Source organism: Cervus elaphus, chromosome 13 (assembly GCF_910594005.1).
Source record: "Cervus elaphus chromosome 13, mCerEla1.1, whole genome shotgun sequence".
Taxonomy (NCBI): domain Eukaryota; kingdom Metazoa; phylum Chordata; class Mammalia; order Artiodactyla; family Cervidae; genus Cervus; species Cervus elaphus.
In genome coordinates, this window is record NC_057827.1 from 27,820,313 (window position 1) to 27,840,434 (window position 20,122).

Genomic DNA, 20,122 nt, shown 5'->3' on the forward strand with positions numbered 1-20,122 from the left:
CTGAGGTCCAAAGATGCTGAATGACTTTGTTAAATTACAAGCCAATTAGTGGCAGAAGCAAGACAAAGGCTGCCTGACCAGTCCTGCCTGCACCAAAATGCATGGCTACCAGGTGGCTTCAGGATGGCATACTTCACTAGAAGCTGCCCCCGTCCCCTTATAACCCATAGTGCGCTTTTTATGTGACTCATTAAACACAGCCTACATCACAGCTGGGCTTTACTGGCCTCGGGGCTCTTAGTTTTCCAGACATCTAATCCAGGGGACATTGGAAGAGTGGCCTGAAGGTCGTCATGAAAATAGACCAGAATCGAGTACTTTAAAAGTCCTACAGGGTCATCGAAGACAGCAAGTTATCTACACACTGTCTGCCTCCTTCCCATTTTATCAAACGAGTATTCGATAGGCGGAAGTTCCTAGTGAACCCAGTCCTGACCCACAACTTCAGGAACCAGACAGCAGCCTCCACAGCATAAGCACCTTGTCACTCTGGCTTCAGGCTGCTGGGACAGTGGGATGGCTGCCCTGAAAACCTCTGAGAGGCAACCTAGGGATTTCTGTGTAGGAGCGATGCTGCCTGCCATGCAATATGCTGCCACCTGCTCCGAGATGAGACAGCTGGTTGCAGATAGCACAAGGTACAGACATTAAAACCTGAACTACATTGGATCCAGCAACCTGGGTGAATCTCTAGATATCATAATGTGGGAAAGAGTTGAACACAGATGAGTATGTGCTGTATGATCCCATCAAAACTGGGTCATTTGTGGAGACGTGGATGGACCTAGAGTCTGTCATACAGAGTGAAGTTATAAGTCAGAAAGAGAAAGACAAATATTGTATATTAACATGTATATCTAGAAAAATGGTACAGATAAACCTCTTTGCAGGGCAAGAATAGAGACAGCGACATGGAGAACAAACAAATGGACATCAAGTGGGAAAAGAGTGTGAAATAAATTGGTAGATTGGGCTTGACATACATATACTATTGATACTACCTACATATAAAATAGATAATTAATGAGAACCTACTGTTTAGCACAGGGAACTGTATTCAGAGCTCTGTAGTGACCTAAATGGGAAGGAAATCCAAAAAAGAGGGAGTATATGTATATGTAGCCCAGCGGTGGCCTGGTGGCCCAGCAGTCAAGAATTCACCTGCAATGCAGGAGACGCAGGAGACTCAGGTTCAATCCCTGGGTCAGGAAGATCCCCTGGAGGAGGGCATGGCAACCCACTCCAGTATTCTTGCCTAGAGAATGCCATGGACAGAGGAGTCTGGTGGGCTACTATCCATGGGGTCGCAAAGAGTCGGACACGTCTGAAACAGCTGAGTCTGCAGGCACATGTGTACGTGTGACTGATTCACTTTGCTGGACAGCACAAACTAACACAACACTGTAAGGCAATTATATCCCAATTTAAAAAAAACAAAAAATAAAATAAAAACCAAAATGAATCTATAACCGTGATAGAAGTCAGACTAGTGATTACTTCCTGGGTGAGAGATATTGACCAGAAGGGGTCCATGGAGCTTCCTAGGGTGGGGGAATGTTTGATTGCTGGATCTGAGTGGTAGTTACACAGGCATAAAGATATTTAAAAACTGGTCAACTTCAACACTTCAGATATGGGTGTCATTTACTATAATTATGTTATACTTTAATAAACAATGAATTTAACATATTGTGTGCAGACCCTTGATATGAATGGAGAGTATGCTTCTTCCTTTTCTTTTCCATAAGAGTATCTGAGATTCTCCAAATTGAATCTTTGCAAATAATATTACTAGCAATAACAATAGCTACTTTTATGCATCAGAACCTGTGCAGGCAGACATAGGAATTACCTGAATTGTCTCCTTTGATTCTTAAAACATTTCCGTGAGGTTGACCAATACCATCATGTATCTCACAGATGACAAAACTAAGGCACACAGAAGTGAAGTAACTTGTCCAAAGTCACACAACAAGTAAAATATCAGAACTGAAATTCAAACCCAAAGCAGTCTGGCTCCTGAGTCTATGTTCTTAACTTTTCGTCACATTTGATGGTATGTTGCAGGAAGGAAAGTTTTCAAACTGAGGAATATTTTATCTAACTTTTCTCTGATATTACAGTGCAGTTTGCACACTCAGCATGAAGAGGAAAAAGGATCCAGGGCTTGGGCTGATAGGTTAACAATTCTCTAGTTGATTACATTCTTGAGATTCATTCAACGGATACACCTAGTTTGGTACAAATGCCTCTTTTTTTTTTTGCCTTTAATAGCAAAGGGTAGGTGCTATTATTGGCTTGTTATAGCACAGTGGGAGCAACACAGAATGTTTTCACAGGCTATCCACTGGGCCCTCTAGAACACTATGTCCTAGGACAGAATTTCCACCGCATGCCATATGCTTTTAAGGTCTGCCTTAGGCTTTTTGGAAAGACTGAAGGGACTTACTTCCCTCTTCAGATAGCTTTTATATTGTTATGATATTAAATATAATTTATCTGTAGAAGCTGGAGAAGGCATTAACCACTCTTTAATTAAAAAACACAAAGCTCGTGATTTTCCAGACATCCTCTTCTATCCTTTACTGGCTCCTCAATTAGTTTCTCTGAAGCTTTCCTAAGGAAACCTATTAAATCATTAATTTCTCAATTAAAAGGAGACATAAATCATAGCTGAAGCTCCAACACTTTGGCCACCTGACACAAAGAGCTGACTCACTGGGAAAGATCCTGATGCTGGGAAAGATTGAGGGCAGGAGAAAAAGCGGGCAACAGAGGATGAGATGGTTGGATAGCATCACTGACTCAATGGACATAAATTTCAGCAAACTCCAGGAGACAGTGAAAGACAGGGAAGCCTGGTGTGCTGCAGTCCATGGGGTTGCAAAGAGTAAGTTACGATTTAGTGACTGAACAACAACAACAAATCATAGATCCTCTAAAAATTCATCCAGGAGAAAGGGCAGAAAGCAACTTGATGGTTTAGCCCCTCTTAGCAAATAGGCCCAAAGCGTTAACTGAGGTCTATATTATGAAAATGACTTCCCAGGTGGATAAGTGGTAAATAATCTGCCTGCCAATGCAGGAGATGTGGGTTCAATCCCTGGGTCAGAAAGATGCCCTGGAGAAGGAAATGGCAACCCACTCCAGCGTTCTTGCCTGGGAAATCCCCATGGACAGAGGAGTCTGAGGGGCTACAGTCTGAGGGGCCACAAAAGAGTCGGACATGACTTAGAAACTAAACAACAACAACAAGGTATCAGTGTAAATTGAGAATAAGAAGTCATAGTACTGCAGGTGCAGTTTTGCTCTCTGCATCTCAGCCAAGCTTAAGTCTTGCTCTCCAGTGGGGTTTTGTGCAGTGATTTAAACACACACCCATGTGCACACAAGCACACTCACACAGAAGCAGGCATCTGTTTTCCTTTCTGGAAAATGGGCTTGAAAAAAGTAAGTTTTGGTACTGGTCAAAAAAATTAAATAAGAGCTCAGAGGGCAATGAAAGCAAAGGTTAATCAGAAAACAGAACTTTTAGATAATTTCAGAATTACATGATGAATTTGGCAATAGCAAAAATGAATAAATTTAAATATTTATCTTAATATTTAAATATTTCCGATGAAAATCAGAGACCGTGTCTCTCAAGCCAGTGCCACAACCAGAGCAGGAGCCACCCGCTGTGCAGGAAGCTACTCGCAAGCGTGGGCAGCCCAGGGTTTCAGGGTCCTTCCTGATGTCATGGGTCTATTGTACTAGTTGTGCCGAGGAGGAAATAGAAAGATTTTGAAGCTATTTTTGAGAAACTGTTTCCTGCCCACTGGCAAATGGCAGAGCCCAAAATAGGCTCTCCAGTGAGGTTCTTACCTGGTCATCATAGCGATATGTGAGGAACTGCTCCCCAGTTGTGTCCTCCAGAAAACTCCCCTGAGGGGAAAGTGCAAACTCAGGAAGGAAGTAGGCCCCAGGAGACTTCTCTGCTGTGGTCTGAAAGGCAAGATTGCTTGGTTACACATAAGGCCCAGTAAGGACCCCCAGTGGGCTTCCCCGGTGGCTCAGTGGTAAAGAATCTGCCTGCCAATGCAGGAGATTCAGGTTAGATCCCTGGGTCAGGAAAATTCCTTGGAGAAGGAAATGGCAACCAACTCCATTATTCCTGCCTGGAAAATCCCACAGACAGAGGAGCCTGGCAATCTACAGTCCATGGAGTTGCAAAAGGGTCAGACACAACTTAGCAATCACACAACAACAACAAAGGACCCCCAATAGGCAGTCTCTGAAAAGGGTGAGTCCAAAAGAATCCAACCACGAAAGGTTTCACCAAGAAAAGGCAAGTGCCTATTTACAATAGCCAAGACATGGAAACAACCTATTTTCTTTCTGTTGTGATTGTTTGGTGAAGGAGTAAGAAACACACTTATTTTTTCCATCCTGTAACAGAAGTGCATATAATCCTCTCTTTTTTTGGAGTTCCTTCTTATGTAGATCACCAGAGAGCACTGAGCAGAATTCCCTGAGCTATACAGTAGCTTCTCATTAGTTATCTGTTTAGGGCACAGAATATGTCTGCTGGACATTGTCCCTAAAGTCACCCTGGGAGGAAAAGGAAGGGGCACTAAAGCCACAGCCCCTACAAAGACAAGAAGACCCCAAGACATGTTAGCAGTGTTCCACGGAGCTCTATGTGAAATATCAGGAAAAGTAAAAAGTCTTCCTGGTATTAAAGCTTGTCACCCCTCAGTATTCTTTAGTGTGGAAAAAATAGAAGACACTTATGGCTTAACTATAGCTGATTACCTTCTGCTCTGTGAGCCACTGTTCTGACTTTAAATTGCATCTATTAGACTTCTACAAATAAAAGCTGGAGAGGGTGTGAAGAAAAGGGAACCCTCTTGCACTGTTGGTGGGAATGTAAACTGATACATCCATTATGGAGATTCCTTAAAACCTAGGGATAAGTCTTCCATATAACCCAGCAACCCCACTCCTTGGCATATACTCAGAGAAAACCACAATTCAAAAAGAGATACATGCTTCCCATTGTTCACGGCAGCACTATTTACAATAGCCAGGACATGGAAGCAACCCAGATGTCCATAGACAGAGGAATGGATAAAGAAGATGTGGTACATATACACAATGGAATATTACTCAGCTATAAAAAGGAACAAAATTCTGCCATCCAGAGATGTGGACAGACCTAGATACAGTCATACAGAGAGAACTCAGAAAGAGAAAAACAAATACAGTACATTAATGCATGTTTATGGAATCTAAAAAAATGGTATAGATGACCTTATTTGTAAAACAGAAATAGAGACACAGACACAGAGAACAAACTTTTGGACAGCAAGCGGGGAAAGGAGGGTGGGATGAATTGGAGATTGGGATTGACATATACACATTATTGATACTATGCATTAAATAGATAACTAATGAAACCTACTGCATAGCAAAGGGAATTCTACTCAATGCTCTGTGGTGACCTAAATGGGAAGGAAATCCAAAAAGGAGAGGATATATATATATACATATAGCGGATTTGAGCTTCCCTAGTGGCTCAAATGGTAATGAGCCACTCAAATGAGTCTGCCTGGAATGCAGGAAACCCAAGTTCGATCTCTGGGTCAGAAAGATCCCTTGGAGAAGGAATGGCAACCCACTCCAGTATTCTTGCCTGGAGAAGTCCATGGACAGAGGAGCCTGGCGGGCTATAGTCCATAGGGTAGCAGAGAGTCGGACACAACTGAGCCACTGACACACACATAGCTGATTCACTGTACTATATAGTATAAACACTATATTGTAAAACAACTATACACCAAAATAAAAATAAATCTTTAAAAAATCACTTTTGAAGACTAGATGAATTACTAGGAGTAAATTTCTCATCTAGCTTATGTTCCTTATAGTGTAGAAGCTCAAACAAATATATTTTCCTCCTCCTTTTGTTCCCCTCCAATCTCCAACAACCTGTGTAGTAATTTCCAAATACTGATGTTCATCTGGTTAAGAATTCACTGAGGAAATAAGCATATAGATTTCTAGATCATATCTGGAAAAAATAGTTAAAAAAAATAAAAACTGAGGTGGGAATAAAAACTTGCACATGAAAATCAAAGGTGAATTTGATGGTAAAATTTATTTCTGTATTTCCTAGGAAGCTTCAGTATGTGTAAAAGTATTGTTTTTCTCACCAAAATAAAAACACATCTAGGTAAACCTCAGAGCCAAATTTTATATAACTACTAGAAAATAATGGATTCTATCTTAAGATAATTCATGGAAGCTGATAACCAAAATGCTCAGCAAAGATCAATAAATGTTACCTGCCTCTATTGGCTTCAGAGATCATAGAATCATAGTTTTAAATGCCTGAAGAGGCCTTAGAAGTCATCTAGGTCGAACTCCTAAATTTAGAAATGAGTGAACTAAGGCTCTGAGAGTTAAGATACTTGCCAAACAGCACAGAGCAGGAGCCAGTGCTGAAACCTGTTAGCAATCATGTGCAAAGACACAGTTAGGTCATTTCACCAAAGGCTGGGGGCTGGGAGCAGCCTAAGATCACCACCCGAAACTAGCTCCCTAAAGACACAAAGCCTCCCTGTATAATGGGCTTCTCAGATGCCTCAGCAATACAGAACCCCCCTGAAACACAGAGGAAGAAGGAAACGTGGTTGGAACCCTGGGTTGAGAAGATCTCCTGGAGAAGGAAATGGCAACCCACTCCAGTATTCTTGCCTGGGGCAAGAGGAGGAACAATCCAAAGGACAGAGGAGCCTGGCAGGCTACGGTCCATGGGGTCACAAAAGAGTTGGACATAACTTAGCGACTAAAAAACTACAATCCTGTATAACGCTTATCTTTAGTTGACCATACATTCAACACATACTTATTGAGCACCTACTATATGCCTGAAACTGTTCTGAGTGCTTTGGATACAATGACATACAAGAAAGATAAGGTATCTCTTTTCATGGAGGTTATACTCTAGTGGAAGAGATAGATTTTTTAAAAAGCAAACAAATTTCTAAATATGAAAATTAAAGCTCTAAGTGCTATAAAGTAAATAAACAGAGGGATTTGTGAATAAAGTTGGGAGAAGGTTGTTTAACTTTATATAAGAAGTGGGGTGTTAGAGAAGGCTTTCAGAGTCTCTTGGACAGCAAGGAGATCAAACCAGTCAATCCTAAAGGAAATCAACCCTGAATATTCATTGGAAGGACTGATGCTGAAGCTGAAGCTCCAACACTTTGGCCACCTGATGCAAAGAGCCGACTCACTGCAAAAAGACCCTGGTGCTGGGAAGGACTGAAGGCCAAAGGAGAAAGGAGGAGATAGAGGATGAGATGGTTGGATGGCATCACCAACTCACTGGACATAAGTCTGAGTAAACTCCAGGAGATAGTGAAGGACAGGGAAGCCTGGTGTGCTGCAGTCCATGGGGTCGCAAAGAGTCGGACACAACTAAAGTGACTTAAAACACACGCACATACTAGATTCCAGGGATGCCTGGTTCCAAGATCATCATCTGTTTATCCCCATCATCTTCTTCGACCCTCCCCACCTCAGCTCCTTTCAGCTGTCTCACTCCAAGCTGGCTCTCCTTCCTGGGCTCCTCTGAAGCTGCCCCACCACTGAAAAAAAAAAATGCTGCCACATTTACTCCCAAGTGGCTGCTTTCTGCAGCAAGGGGGACTGTCCTAAGCCTCTGTGATCAGAGTATTTGCCTGCTGTGCTTCTTCTATGCTATTAACAACAACTACAAACATTTCTTAAGCACCAATGAGCTTTTTTTTTTTTTTTTGGGCTGCTGAAATTCGATTGGGTAAAATGACCTGTTTGCCTTACATTTTGTTCACTGTATTCCTATTCCAGGCTTCTGCCTCTGCCCAAAGGCATCTCAGTGCAGCACTGTGGAGGCAGTTCCAGAAGGCTGAGGGCTGTGTCTCCATCATATCTGTGTTCCCCATGGAGATGTCTGGTGTGATTCAGTGAGAGTCTGACTGATGGCCACACTACCCGAGCCATGCAATAGGGGGCGAAACTTCTCGCCAAACCCATTCTGTGAGAATTAAAGGCTACCAGACGCGAAGAGTCAGACATGACTGAGCGACTTCACTTTCACTTTTCACTTTTATGCATTGGAGAAGGAAATGGCAACCCACTCCAGTGTTCTTGCCTGGAGAATCCCAGGGATGGGGTCGCACAGAGTCAGACACGACTGAAGTGACTTAGCAGCAGTTCCTGGACTAGGGCTTCCCTGATGGCTCAGACAGTAAAGAATCTGCCTGCAATTAGGGAGACCTGAGTTTGATCCCTGGGTCGAGAAGATCCTCTGGAGAAGGGAATGGCTACCCATGCCAGTATTCCTGCCTGGAGAATCCCATGGACAGAGGAGGCTGGCAGGCTACAGTCCATGAGGTCTCAAAGAGCCGGATATGACTGAGTAACTAACACTTTCACTTTTTCTTTTCAGTCCCTGAGCTAAACCAGATTCTCTCTAGGCTCACATCACACCCTCTGTCACTGATAAACTGATTTTGCATTCACCTCTCTTGACCAAAATCCTTCCTCCCGAGTCAATTTTCAATCCTGTGAGAGTTGATGCTGCAGCCAGGTGCAGTCCAAGTCCTCTCCATCTGTGGTGGTCAGCATGGGCCACCATGCTTGTGTGAAGTCTGAAGTGCTGACCTGTAGCATCCCAGGATAATGAAAGCTCAGTGCTAGAAGGGACCTTCTCAGTCATCCGATCCAGCCTGTCCCCCTCAGCAATCCTGCCCGATGCCCTGCAGCCTCTAAGTGAATACCTTTATGACAAGGAGCTCACTCCCTCAGAAGGCAACAGGAGTATGTCAGAATCTAGCAAACTAGGGTCGGGAGAAATTGTGAGACTGGGATTGATACAGCTTCCCTGGTGGCTCAGCAGTAAAGAATCTGCCTACGATGCAGAAGATGCAGGTTCGACCCCTGGGTCGGGAAGATCCCCTGGAGGCAGAAATGGCAACCCACTAGTCCAGTATTCTTGCCTGGAGAATGCCATTGGCAGAGGAGCCTGGTCGGCTATAGTCCATGGGGTCACACAGAGTCAGACACAACTGAAGCAAAATGCAAAATGCACATATAATAGATAACTACTGAGGACCTCCAGGACAGTTCAGGAAACTATACTCAGTGCTCTGTGGTGACCTGACTGCTCTGTGGTGACCTGACATAGAAGAGGAGATAAATGTTAAAATAAAAAATAAAAGAAATCTAGCAAACTCTTCTGAAGTGGCCCATTGCTCCCCAAGGTGGAATGAGGTACCTTCCCACTTTCTGTCATCCTCCCCCACAGCCTTCCCCGGTCTTCCCCTCCCCTCTAGCAAACACACATATACTAAGTTGAATTCTAAAGCCTGAACACAGCAGAATCTAGGCAGGGACTAACATTTGAGTCACAGATCTATAAAACTGGAAGAAACTTTTGCTGTTGTTGTGCAGCCACTAAGTTATGTCCAACTCTTTGCGATCCCATGGGCTGTAGCCCAGCTGCCAAGTGAAAGTTCACCCCCATCCCATCCCTCAGCTCCCTCCATAGGGACAGTCTTAGGAAAACCAGACTTTTCTTTAAGGAGAAATGGCTAAGTTCTCTTATGACTTCAGAAAGCAAGCAACCTGGGCAGCGATGAACACACACTGACATCTCACCAGATAAGGAGCCAACTTCCTAAATGTTGGGGAGACTTGGTGGCAGGTGGCGCCTCACAGGACCGGGTGACTGAGGAGGTCAGGCCCCTCAGGCAGCAACAATTGAAGGGAGGACGGGGAGGTGGGGTGGGGGAAGGGAGGCTGGACCAGGATATGTGCAAGCTTCCCATGACACAGATCCAGAACCAAGGAGAGAAGCTGCCAAAATGCATCATCCCACCAGCCACTGTCCACAGCTGCTGAGTCACCGGGACTGGGGGTCAGGAGGAATCCAGATGGCCCCTTCAGGGACCCAAGGATGCAGCTTACTCACCTCCCCCTCCAGCCGAAGGCTTTGACTTTGGCAGGAGAGAGTAAGTATGGAATGGCGATTCAAGGACAAGATTTGCGTGTCCTAGACTCCATGCATATAATCAGAGCTATGGTTTTTCCAGTAGTCATGCACGGATGTGAGAGTTGGACCATAAAGCACATAATTGATGCTTTCGGATTATGGTATTGGATAAGACCCTTGAGAGTTCCTTGAACAGCAAGGAGATCAAACCAGTCAATCCTAAAGGAAATCAATCCTGAATATTCCTTGGAAGGACTGACGCTGAAGCTGAATCTCCAATAACTTTGGCCACCTGATGCAAAGAGCCAGCTCATTGTAAAAGATCCCGATGTTGGGAAAGATTGAGGGCAGGAGGAGAAGGGGGCGACAGAGGATAAGATGGCTAGATGGCATCATCGACTCAATGGACATCAGTTTGAGCAAACTCTGGGAGATGGCCAAGGACAGGGAAGCTTGGTGTGCTGCAGTCCATGCAGTCGCAAAGAGTCAGACATAATTGAGCTATTAAACAACAACAAGCCTCCATCAACACCCCAGGTAGGATAGAGAATGTCTCTCAAGACTTGGTAAAAGGTTTGGCTGATGTGATGGAAGGAAAGACAAGTGGAGGAGAAGTGGGTGTTTCTATACAAAAGAATGGGAACCCAACATGCCTCAAAAGTCAAGTGGTCACTGTTAACATTATACAGTGAGATTCCCACTGAATTTCAACAAGTCAGTTTAAACCCTTCTCCCAAGCTTGGTCTGAGCACTATAGGTGGATGTCCATCTCTCTCCAGAGCACGAACACAGCTAAGCACCACACCACTGATCTCTACAGAACTGTGGTCAATAAAGGTCACTAAGGTTCTTTCCTGGGCTTCCCTGGTGGCTCAGACAGTAAAGAGTCGGCCTGCAATGCAGGAGACCCAGGTTTGACCCTTGGGTTGGGAAGATCCCCTGGAGAAGGGAATGGCTACCCACTCCAATATTCTTGCCTGGAGAATCCCATGGACAGAGAAGTCTGGCAGGCTACAGTCCATGGGGTTGCAAAGAGTTGGACACAACTGAGTCACTAACACTGACTTTTCACGTTCACCTTTCAAGGCTCTTTCCTACCTACCACTGTGAAGTCATGTCTGTACTGGAGAGCTGGACTGTACTATCCCTGATCATCCAGGCTCTCTTTGGATCTGACCCATCACCCCAGCCTGCCAAGGCTCTTTTTGGATCCTGACTCCATTTATCAAGGTTTGCATCGCTCTCTCCCCGCTTCGTGTCAGCCCGAATTTGAGCATGCGCTCTGCCTCCTTGTTTCAGCCACAAATACTTCACTGGGACAAGACTGAGAATGAGGCTCTTCTCCAGGCTGACAGGGACTTTACCAGCTTTGAGTCTCCTCATTTCAGAATCCCCAGCTTGGTCACTAGAGAGTCAACAAATACCTTGTCAGATTCTGTAGTGACACAGACAACACATGGAAGTAAGACGATAGTTCCAAGAACTGAGACTCCAGCTGGGCTTTATAGGTCAGGACAAAAGCCAAAGGATACGAAGGCATAACCCTGAGTCACTATTTTTTAGATTTTTTTTTTATGTTAACCATTTTTAAAGTCTTCATTAAATTTGTTACAATATTGTTTCTGTTTTATTGGGGGTTTTTGTTTTTGCTTTTTGTCATGAGGCATGTGGGAGCTTAGCTCCCCATTGAACCCATACCCCCTCTGCATTAAAAGATGAAGACTTAAAAAAAAAAAAAAAAGATGAAGACTTAACCACTGGACCGCCAGGGAAGTCCCCTAAGCTACTAAAGCACTACAATTCCCTGTGACACCAGGGTTTAATAGAGGCCAATTAAAGTCATCATCAGGAATTTGAATGCATAAGAAGTCAGTCTCAATTAATAGCAGCTAAGGTCTACAGGGGAGAGTTCAGCTCCAGGATGGAAGGTACCGACCACTCCTACAGGTGAAAGGTCCCTTTATATTTTTTTCCTTTTTTTGGCTGCACTGTGTGGCATGTTGGATCTTAGTTCCCTGACCAGGGATCGAACTTCTACCCCCTGAATCCGGAACACAGAGTCTTAACCACTGGACCGCCAGGGAAGGGAGTTCAGCTCAGTTCAGCTCAGTCATGTCCAATTCTTTGCAACTCCATGGACTGCGGCATGCCAGGCTTCCCTGTCCATCACCAACTCCTGGAGCTTGCTAAAACTCATGTCCATCGAGTAAGTGATGCCATCCAACCATCTCATCCTCTGCCATCCCCTTCTCCTCCTGCCTTCAATCCTTCCCAGCATCAGGGTCTTTTCCAATGAGTCCTCTTAAATGATAATATTTGTTAAAAAAAAAATTAAAAAATGATAATATTTGTTGAGTCTTAAAGTGTATGTTTTACACAGAATCCCCATACTCTGGGTCAGCCTGCAAGGAATACATTCCCTGGAGGGTCTCTGGGTGTCATTCCTCCCATCCTGGATTACACATGGGATTTTACAGTTTCTACCTTCCAAGGTCCGTGAGGGAATAATCAAGTTAACCACCATTATTTAAATTTAGGATACCAAGTGCATTTTTGTTCCAAGATGCACGATGTGCATTCTGTTTCCTGAACCTGAAATGAAGGCTCAAAAAGAAACTTTCTGGATCATTTCGGTTTTTCAAGTAGGATGTCATCATCCCAAGATGTTTTACTTCATAATTAAATATGAAATATATTTATTTTGCCAAGGTTGACAGGATCAGCTGAAAGAAAATGACTTTTCACAACTATTTGAGTCTTTAAAAAAAATGGTACTAGGAATTTAAGGTTCCTCTTCTCTATTTACCATCAACAGATGAATACAATGGGCTTCCCCAATGACTCAGCGGGTAAAGAACCCACCTGCAATGCAGAAGGCACAGCAGATGCAGGTTCAACCCCTGGTTCAGGAAGATCCCTGGGAGGAGGAAAATGGCAATCCACTCCAGTATTCTTGACTGGGAAATCCCATGGACAGAGGAGCCTGGCAGCCTACAGTCCACAGGGTCATAAGAAGTCAGACATGACTGAGCGAATACATTCTATCTTACTGGGTTGAAAGGCCTATCACTTGAATAAATGTGTGACTACGAGTACATCTCAGCTAAAATATTGGATTGGTCAAAAAGTTTGTTCGAGGTTTTCCATACCATGTTACAGAAACACCAACACCAAGTCGTTGCAAACTTCACCTTCACTCTGAGTCACGTTTTCCAAAGAAACATGAGTGGCAGACCCTTCTGGGTCCCTCCTAGTGCTGAGAGGAGGGTGTTGCCTTGTGGGTGTGCATCTTCGGAATGAGCTGTTCCATGGAGAAGGTCTTTCCTTGAGTTTAAATTTATCCTGTTAAGACTCTTTAGCAAACTGGAATGTGGATCTTAGCAATGTCATCCATAGCAGCACTCTTCCACCTGCCACTAAACACATGGTGTAGTGGTGTTTAGTTGCTGAGTTGTGTCCCACTCTTCTGCGACCCCATGGACTGCAGCTCACCAGGCTCCTCTGTCCATGGGATTTTCCAGGCAAGGATACTGGAGTGGGTTGCCATCCCCTTCCCCAGGGGATCGTCCAGATTCCTGCATTGGCAGGCAGATTCTTTACCACTGAGCCACCAAGGAAGCCCCACTAAACACATAGTCTCTCTCAAATTTCTCTGTTTCTCTCTCCTTCCATCTCCTTCCCCTACACACACACACACACACACACACACACACACCTTTAATCAGCCCTGGCAAGCAGGGCCAAAAGTAACCTGTGAAAAGACCTTGCTGGAACAGACTTCACCTTGTATTAATAGTTCCTTGAAAGGAGAAAATCTGAACATGAAATCACAATACTTCTTTATATATGTGAACCCTCTTCAGTCCTCAGCAATAGGCTTGGTGCATATAAGAAAGTCAATAATTAATTGTCTTTCCTAGAAAAACCAACATAGGTTGCCCTTCCACCCCCACGGAGAGCCCAGCATGACTGATGTTTGAATATTCTTTCTGCCACAGAAAGACGAGAATGCTCTGGCTGAAGACCATGCTGGCACTTCACAAGGGGTTATTTAAAAACTAGACTATTACTCTAAACGGGGAGAGGAAAGAAAGCCTGCCTGTGCCAATATACACAATATAGATCCTCTTTCCCCGGAGCCCACCCTTCCCACAAAACTGTACTTAAGAGCCCATTTTTCAAGGACTTGAAGTAAGCTCACCCATTGGAAAGAGCCTCAATCACCAAAATGTCACGTGAAAATAATTCTAAAACACCTCAGGGGAAAGAAATTGAAAACTGTATTCCCTGAACAGTGCTCCACAGGTAAAGAAAAAAGCTAGATGGATGATCATCACAAATCTTCATCAGTTGTAAACTTCCTACCCAACTCTTTCCTTCTCCCAACCCCTCCCCTCCTCCTGGTCCAGTCATACTGATGACTGTCAGTATAGAGAAGGAAGTGATGGTTTATTTGAGGAAAGCGAGCAAAACTGTGGATGCTGAGAAGTGCTGTGTGTGAGAATGATCCAGAAGGGAAACGTGCCATGGAGAAGGGAGGTGTTTCCTGGGAGAATCTCTGTAACTCCCTCCCCAGCATCATCATGTCCACCCTATCAGGGGTACAAGGCTGAGGGAGGACCAGTCTCGGAGGATCCAGTCTGGGAAGTGGAATCTACCCTTTGATCTCAAAGTGAAATATGTATTTTTCCCACAGCCCCTTCCCCATTGACACTCATGATTACCTCCCCGGCAGAGAAAAGGCATTTTTGCTTTTTAAATAGAGTACAAATCACTATTTTACTTTACCCCAAATGGCAGGAGGAGGGACTCCCCAAAAGATTGCTGTCCAGATACTTCCTGATGGTATGTCCAGGGTTAACATACTGTTTCTTGAGCACCTACTAGGCACTGAGGCTGTTTTAGATACAGAGAATTCATCAGTCAACAAAACAGGCAGAAATCACTTTTCTCAAGAAGTTCATATTCTAATTAGGGGAAACAGAAAATGAACATAATATGTAAGTTGTATAATGTCACACGGCTTCCCACGTGGCATAGTGGTAAGGAATCCACCTGCCAATGCAGAAGATACAAGAGACGTGGGTTTGAAAAGAGCCCCTGGAGAAGAAAAGGGCAAGCTACTCCAGTATTCTCGCCTGGGAAATCCCATGGACAGAAAGACCTGGTGGGCTACAGTCCATGGGGTCACCAAGAATTGGACGTGACTGACCACACATGCATGGCATGGCACGGCATGGCATAATATCATATGGGGAAAAGAAGTTGGAAGTGCTGGGGGGGTATAAATTGCAATGGCTTTTTGTTTTCTTTAAGGTTTTTTTTTTTCATGTGGATCATTTTAAAGTTTTTATTGGATTGATTTGTTATTAATACAGTATTGCTTCTGTTTTTTATGTTTCGGCTGTATGGTGGCAGGGCATGTGGGATCTTAGCCCCCCAATCAGGGATTGAACCCGCCCTCCCCTGCATTTAAAGGTGAAGTCTCAACCACTGGACCCACTGGACCACCAGGGAAGTCCCTGCAGTTTTAAATAGAGTGGTCAGGATAAGGGGGGCAAGATAGGGGAGGGTTTCTTAGGGAAACACTTCTTATTTTCCACTTTTCCAAACACACGAGTTGGAGCCTGCCCTTTTCCTTGCAGGCATCACAGCGTTGACTCTCTCTAGGAACCTGGCTGGGATCTGCCAGGCTCTGGAGTCATTTGCTTCTACCTACAGCAGCGCTGTGACGCTTTGCTCCTTGGCCCCAAGCGCCTGTCTGCCTCCACAGCTCTCCGACTCCAGCCAGGCCAGGCCCTAGCCCTCCTCTCCGGCTGTTCCGATGTCTCCTGCTCCCAGCGAGCCACAGCCCACCCCGCCCAGGCCCCAGGAGCACAAGTGCAGGCCTGAGTAGGCAGGAAACGCCGTTACTGGACAACAGATTGATTACATGGGGACAGTGGCTTTGTTGCCAACGTCAGAGTCCAACACTAAGCATAACGCAAATCAGTGTATATCCCAATACATGAACTTGTATAAGCGCATCAGTGAGAGAGGAAAAGGAAGGAGGGAAGGGAGGGAGGGGGAGAGAAAGGGAGGAACAGAGGAAGGAAGGAAAAGAGGGAGGGAGTGGAAAAGAGAGAGCGAGCAAGAGACGGGGAAGGAGGGAGAGAGAAAGGGAAGGAGGGAGAAAGAGAGAAAAATGGAAGGAAGGAGGGAGAAGGGAGAGAGACGGGACAAGAAAGAAAAGGAGGGAGGGAGGGAGGGAAGAAAGGGAGGGAGGGAAGAAAGGGAGAGAGGAGGAAGGAAGAGAGGGATGGAGAAAGAGAGAAAGAAAGAAGGAAGAAAAGGAGGGAAAAGAAAGAAAAGGAGGAAAGGGAAAAATGTTACCAGTGCTTCCCCATTTGGCAACGAGACATCACCCAACCTGACACAGTCCAGAAACACATCGGGGACACGGTCATGTTTATTCAAGGTCTTTCTCACCCTCACGGCTTTCTTTCTTTCAGGAAACAGTTCGTCTATGTGGCTGAAATCCTACAGGCTTTCAAAACGCAGGCTTCCAAGAGAAGAAAAAGACAGAAATGTGCTGTTTGCACATACTCCCCAAAACATTTATATTCATCCTAAGCCAGTTTGTTTTTCTAAGCTCAGCAGGGCAGGAAGTCTTCAGCGCTAACACGTCAGCAGAGCTGCCAGATTTGCCTTTTGGATGCTCCTGCCTTTCAGAATTCTTAAACAAGCAAGGCAATAGGAAGATGGTGATTTACAGTCAGGATGTCTTTGTTCCATGTGTAGAAAATGGCATCATTCAAATTCCCATAAACCATCCAAAAATACTGGGGGTTTAGCATCAAGTGGTAAAGACTTCTTGAAAACCCAAAGTGATGCTTTTATAAAATTAAGATGCTAAACAATTCAATGGTTAACAAAGCTATACTGGAGGCATAAATCAGAAGAAACTGTAACAAACAGATTATCTTCTGTTTTTTTTTTAAAAAGAGAAGGGCAAACTACAGTGTTTGTTCCAAGCAGGACGTTGGGTGTGACACAGGTTTGGGGGTTTAAGTTGGTATATTTTTAAGGTATAATTTTAATTTTTTAATGATGTATGGAATGATAGTAATTTTCTTTTGCAGGCTTAAAAACACAACCCCATCGTTCCACATTTGTTTGACATGAAAATGTCACTGAGGTTTAAATCCTGAATAAACATAGGATTAGTTTTACGAACAGTACCAGACACATGGAAAGTCACACTCATAAGCCAAACTTGGAGATGCTGGACACCTGTTAAAAGTGGTGATGGATATTCACATTTAGAAAGGGGGCCAGATTTGTGGTGGGGAATCCAGGGGTCCAGCCGACCTCCCCATAAACTCCATGGGTCCTGCCATGTTCTTTCACGTCTCTAGTTCTTGTTTTTTTCTTGTTGTTTGTTGTTTAGTCAGTAAGTCCAACTCTTTTTGACCCCATGGACTGTAGTCCACCAGGCTCCTCTGTCCATGGGACTTCCCAGGCAAGAATACTGGAGTGGGTTGCCATTTCCTTCTCCAGGGGGGTCTTTCCAACCTAGGGATCAAACCCACATCTCCTGCATTGCAGGTGAATTCTTTACTGCTGAGCCACCAGGGAAGACTGGTACTGTAATTGCAATTACTCAATTAATCACTTAATTTGTAAGAAGCTGTACCAATGAATGCCACGATGATTCATGTTATCACAAAGTCCCCAAAACAGTGGATATGTGTATATGTATGGCTGATTCGCTTTGCCGAATAGCAGAAATTAATGCAACATTGTAAATCAACTATACTCCAATTTAAAATTTAATTTTAAAAAAGAAGTATGAAATCCATTGATGACTATCAAAATTTCTCAGTGTAACTTTCCATCTTAATCTAACTTACACAATATCTCTTACAATCCCTCTATATTTCAAATGACTTCTTTCTTCTAACAAACATGAATTTTCTTTGACAAAAAAAAAAAGTTCCCAAAACAAGTTTTTGATGTCAGCAGCAATATAAGAATGTATTGAGTATCACTTTAATGGAAGTGTTGAGCTAGTCATCAGAGACTGAACAGGAGACAGTCCATGTTCTCAGGGAGCTCACTGTCTAGGGTTGGGAGTGGACTGAGAAGAGATCAACACGTAGATCATTCAAAATCAGGTGAGAGGGAGGGACATGATGCTGCAGGGGCGCATGAGAGGGACATACCCGAGGCAGCGGAGGTAATGGGCGTAATGAACCACAGAGCAAGCTGGATGAACAGTGTGTGCACCTGGATCGAGCGAGGAGAGGAGAGGAGTCAGCGAGGCAGACTTAGGCTGGATCTCGATGTGGGTCTGGTGAGGCAGGTCAAAAAGTCAGTGTTTATTCCTAGAAAGCATCCAATGGATATTATGTAGAAAAGTGAAACTATTCTTATGGAGAATGAATTGGAGGGGAGTGAGACAGAAGGCAGGCTCCTGTAATACTCCAAGAGGGAGAAGACAAGAACGATAGGCTACAGAGAAGAATATGAGCCATAACAAATTAATGTATCTCAGAACTTGGGGGGACACATATGCACCTGTGGCTGATTCATGACAATGTATGGCAAAAACCACCACAGTATTGTAAAGTAATTATCCTCCAATTAAAATAAATTAATTTTAAAAAAGAAAACAATTATGCCAGCATATTTGAAATACTGGTATAGTCAAAATTTTACTAGAAAAAAATTCTACATAAGCAAAACTGACTAAAATAAAACCAAACAGAAAGGGACTCCCCTGGTGGTCCAGTGGTTAAGACTCTGCACTTCCACCACGGGGAATGCAGGTTCAATCCCTGTTTAGGGAACTACGATCACATAAGCAGTGCAGCTAAAAATAAAGAAATAAAACAGAAAAACCTCAATGGTCCTTTAACTATTATAGAAGCAGAATCAGTATTTAATATTCTTCCCATGAAGAAAACAAAAGATCCAAATGGTTTTAAGGTGAGCTCTACAAAACATTCAAAGCATAAAGAATTCCAATCTTAAAAAGAAAAAAAACTCTTTCAAAGAACAGAAAACAAGGAACACCCAATAATTCATTTTTACGAGATTATACACTTGATAACAAAACTAAACAAGAAAAAATTACATATCAATATCACTCTTGAAATGAAGATAAAACTCCTAAAGTAGATATAAGCAAAATAAATCTACCATCATATAAAAAGAGACCATCAACAGCAGAATGCATCAATAAATTTTGGTCTATTTATACCCTGGGACACAACGGAGCAATGAAAATGAATGATCTCGGCTCCACATATCGAGACAGATGACATTTTAAACCATAACACTGAGCAGAATAGACAACAGTATGATTTCATTCATATAAAACTCAGAAAAGGCTAACCTCCCATAGTGCATTATTTGGGGATAGGCACTCAAGTGGCTAAAATAAAATTCACCTTTTTTTTGTAGTGATGTCTGAGCAGAGAGGAGGATGCAGAAGGGAAGGAACACACAAGAGACTGCAGAGGGATGATAGCATCCATTTCAGAAGCGCCATGGTGGGTACAGAGGTGTTCATTTACACTCTCATGGCTGTGAGGGCTGGGTATTACACTCAGTATATGGCCATCTCCCTTTAAGCACTGTGTTATATAAGGAACATTATCTGTATATGCAAAATAATCATCAAAATAAAATGTTATAAAAATTAAAATATATATGCAAAATAATTATAATCAAATAATTTAAGATAAATTAATACTAATATAATAAGAAAACAAGCTTTAAGTCAAACCTGTAAGTATATGAATGTTTATATTTAACACAAGATGAACATAGCCTTTTATTTATTTTATAAACATACCCTTTTACATCAATGGGAAAGTGGTAGATTAGTCAATAAGTTCTTTGGGACAATAGGTAAATTAGGAGGAAAATGGGCAAACTCAGATCCCTTCTTCAATCAATGCATCAAAATCAATTTCATATGGATAAAAAATGTAAATGTTAATATATATGTGTGTGTGTGCCTGAATGTGTGTATATATACACACTCAATATATTCCAGAAAGTGGTGAAATTTTGCAAGATCAAGAACTGTGAAAAAAAAAAAAAAGTCTGATA

The 20,122-nt window shown here is 43.3% G+C and overlaps 1 protein-coding gene across 5 annotated transcripts in view; it reads right to left on the reverse strand.

The window, feature by feature from the left end:
• ADAMTSL3 (ADAMTS like 3) overlaps positions 1-20,122 on the reverse strand; it is a 363,119-nt gene that overhangs the window by 294,323 nt on the left and 48,674 nt on the right. For all 5 annotated transcript variants that reach the window (XR_006344423.1, XM_043921943.1, XM_043921940.1 and 2 more), the window contains exon 3: positions 3,865-3,984. Coding sequence is in view for 4 of the 5 variants with exons in the window: in XM_043921943.1 (XP_043777878.1) it covers positions 3,865-3,984 (120 nt within the window). In the remaining variant the exon portion in view is untranslated. The remainder of the gene's footprint in view (positions 1-3,864; positions 3,985-20,122) is intronic.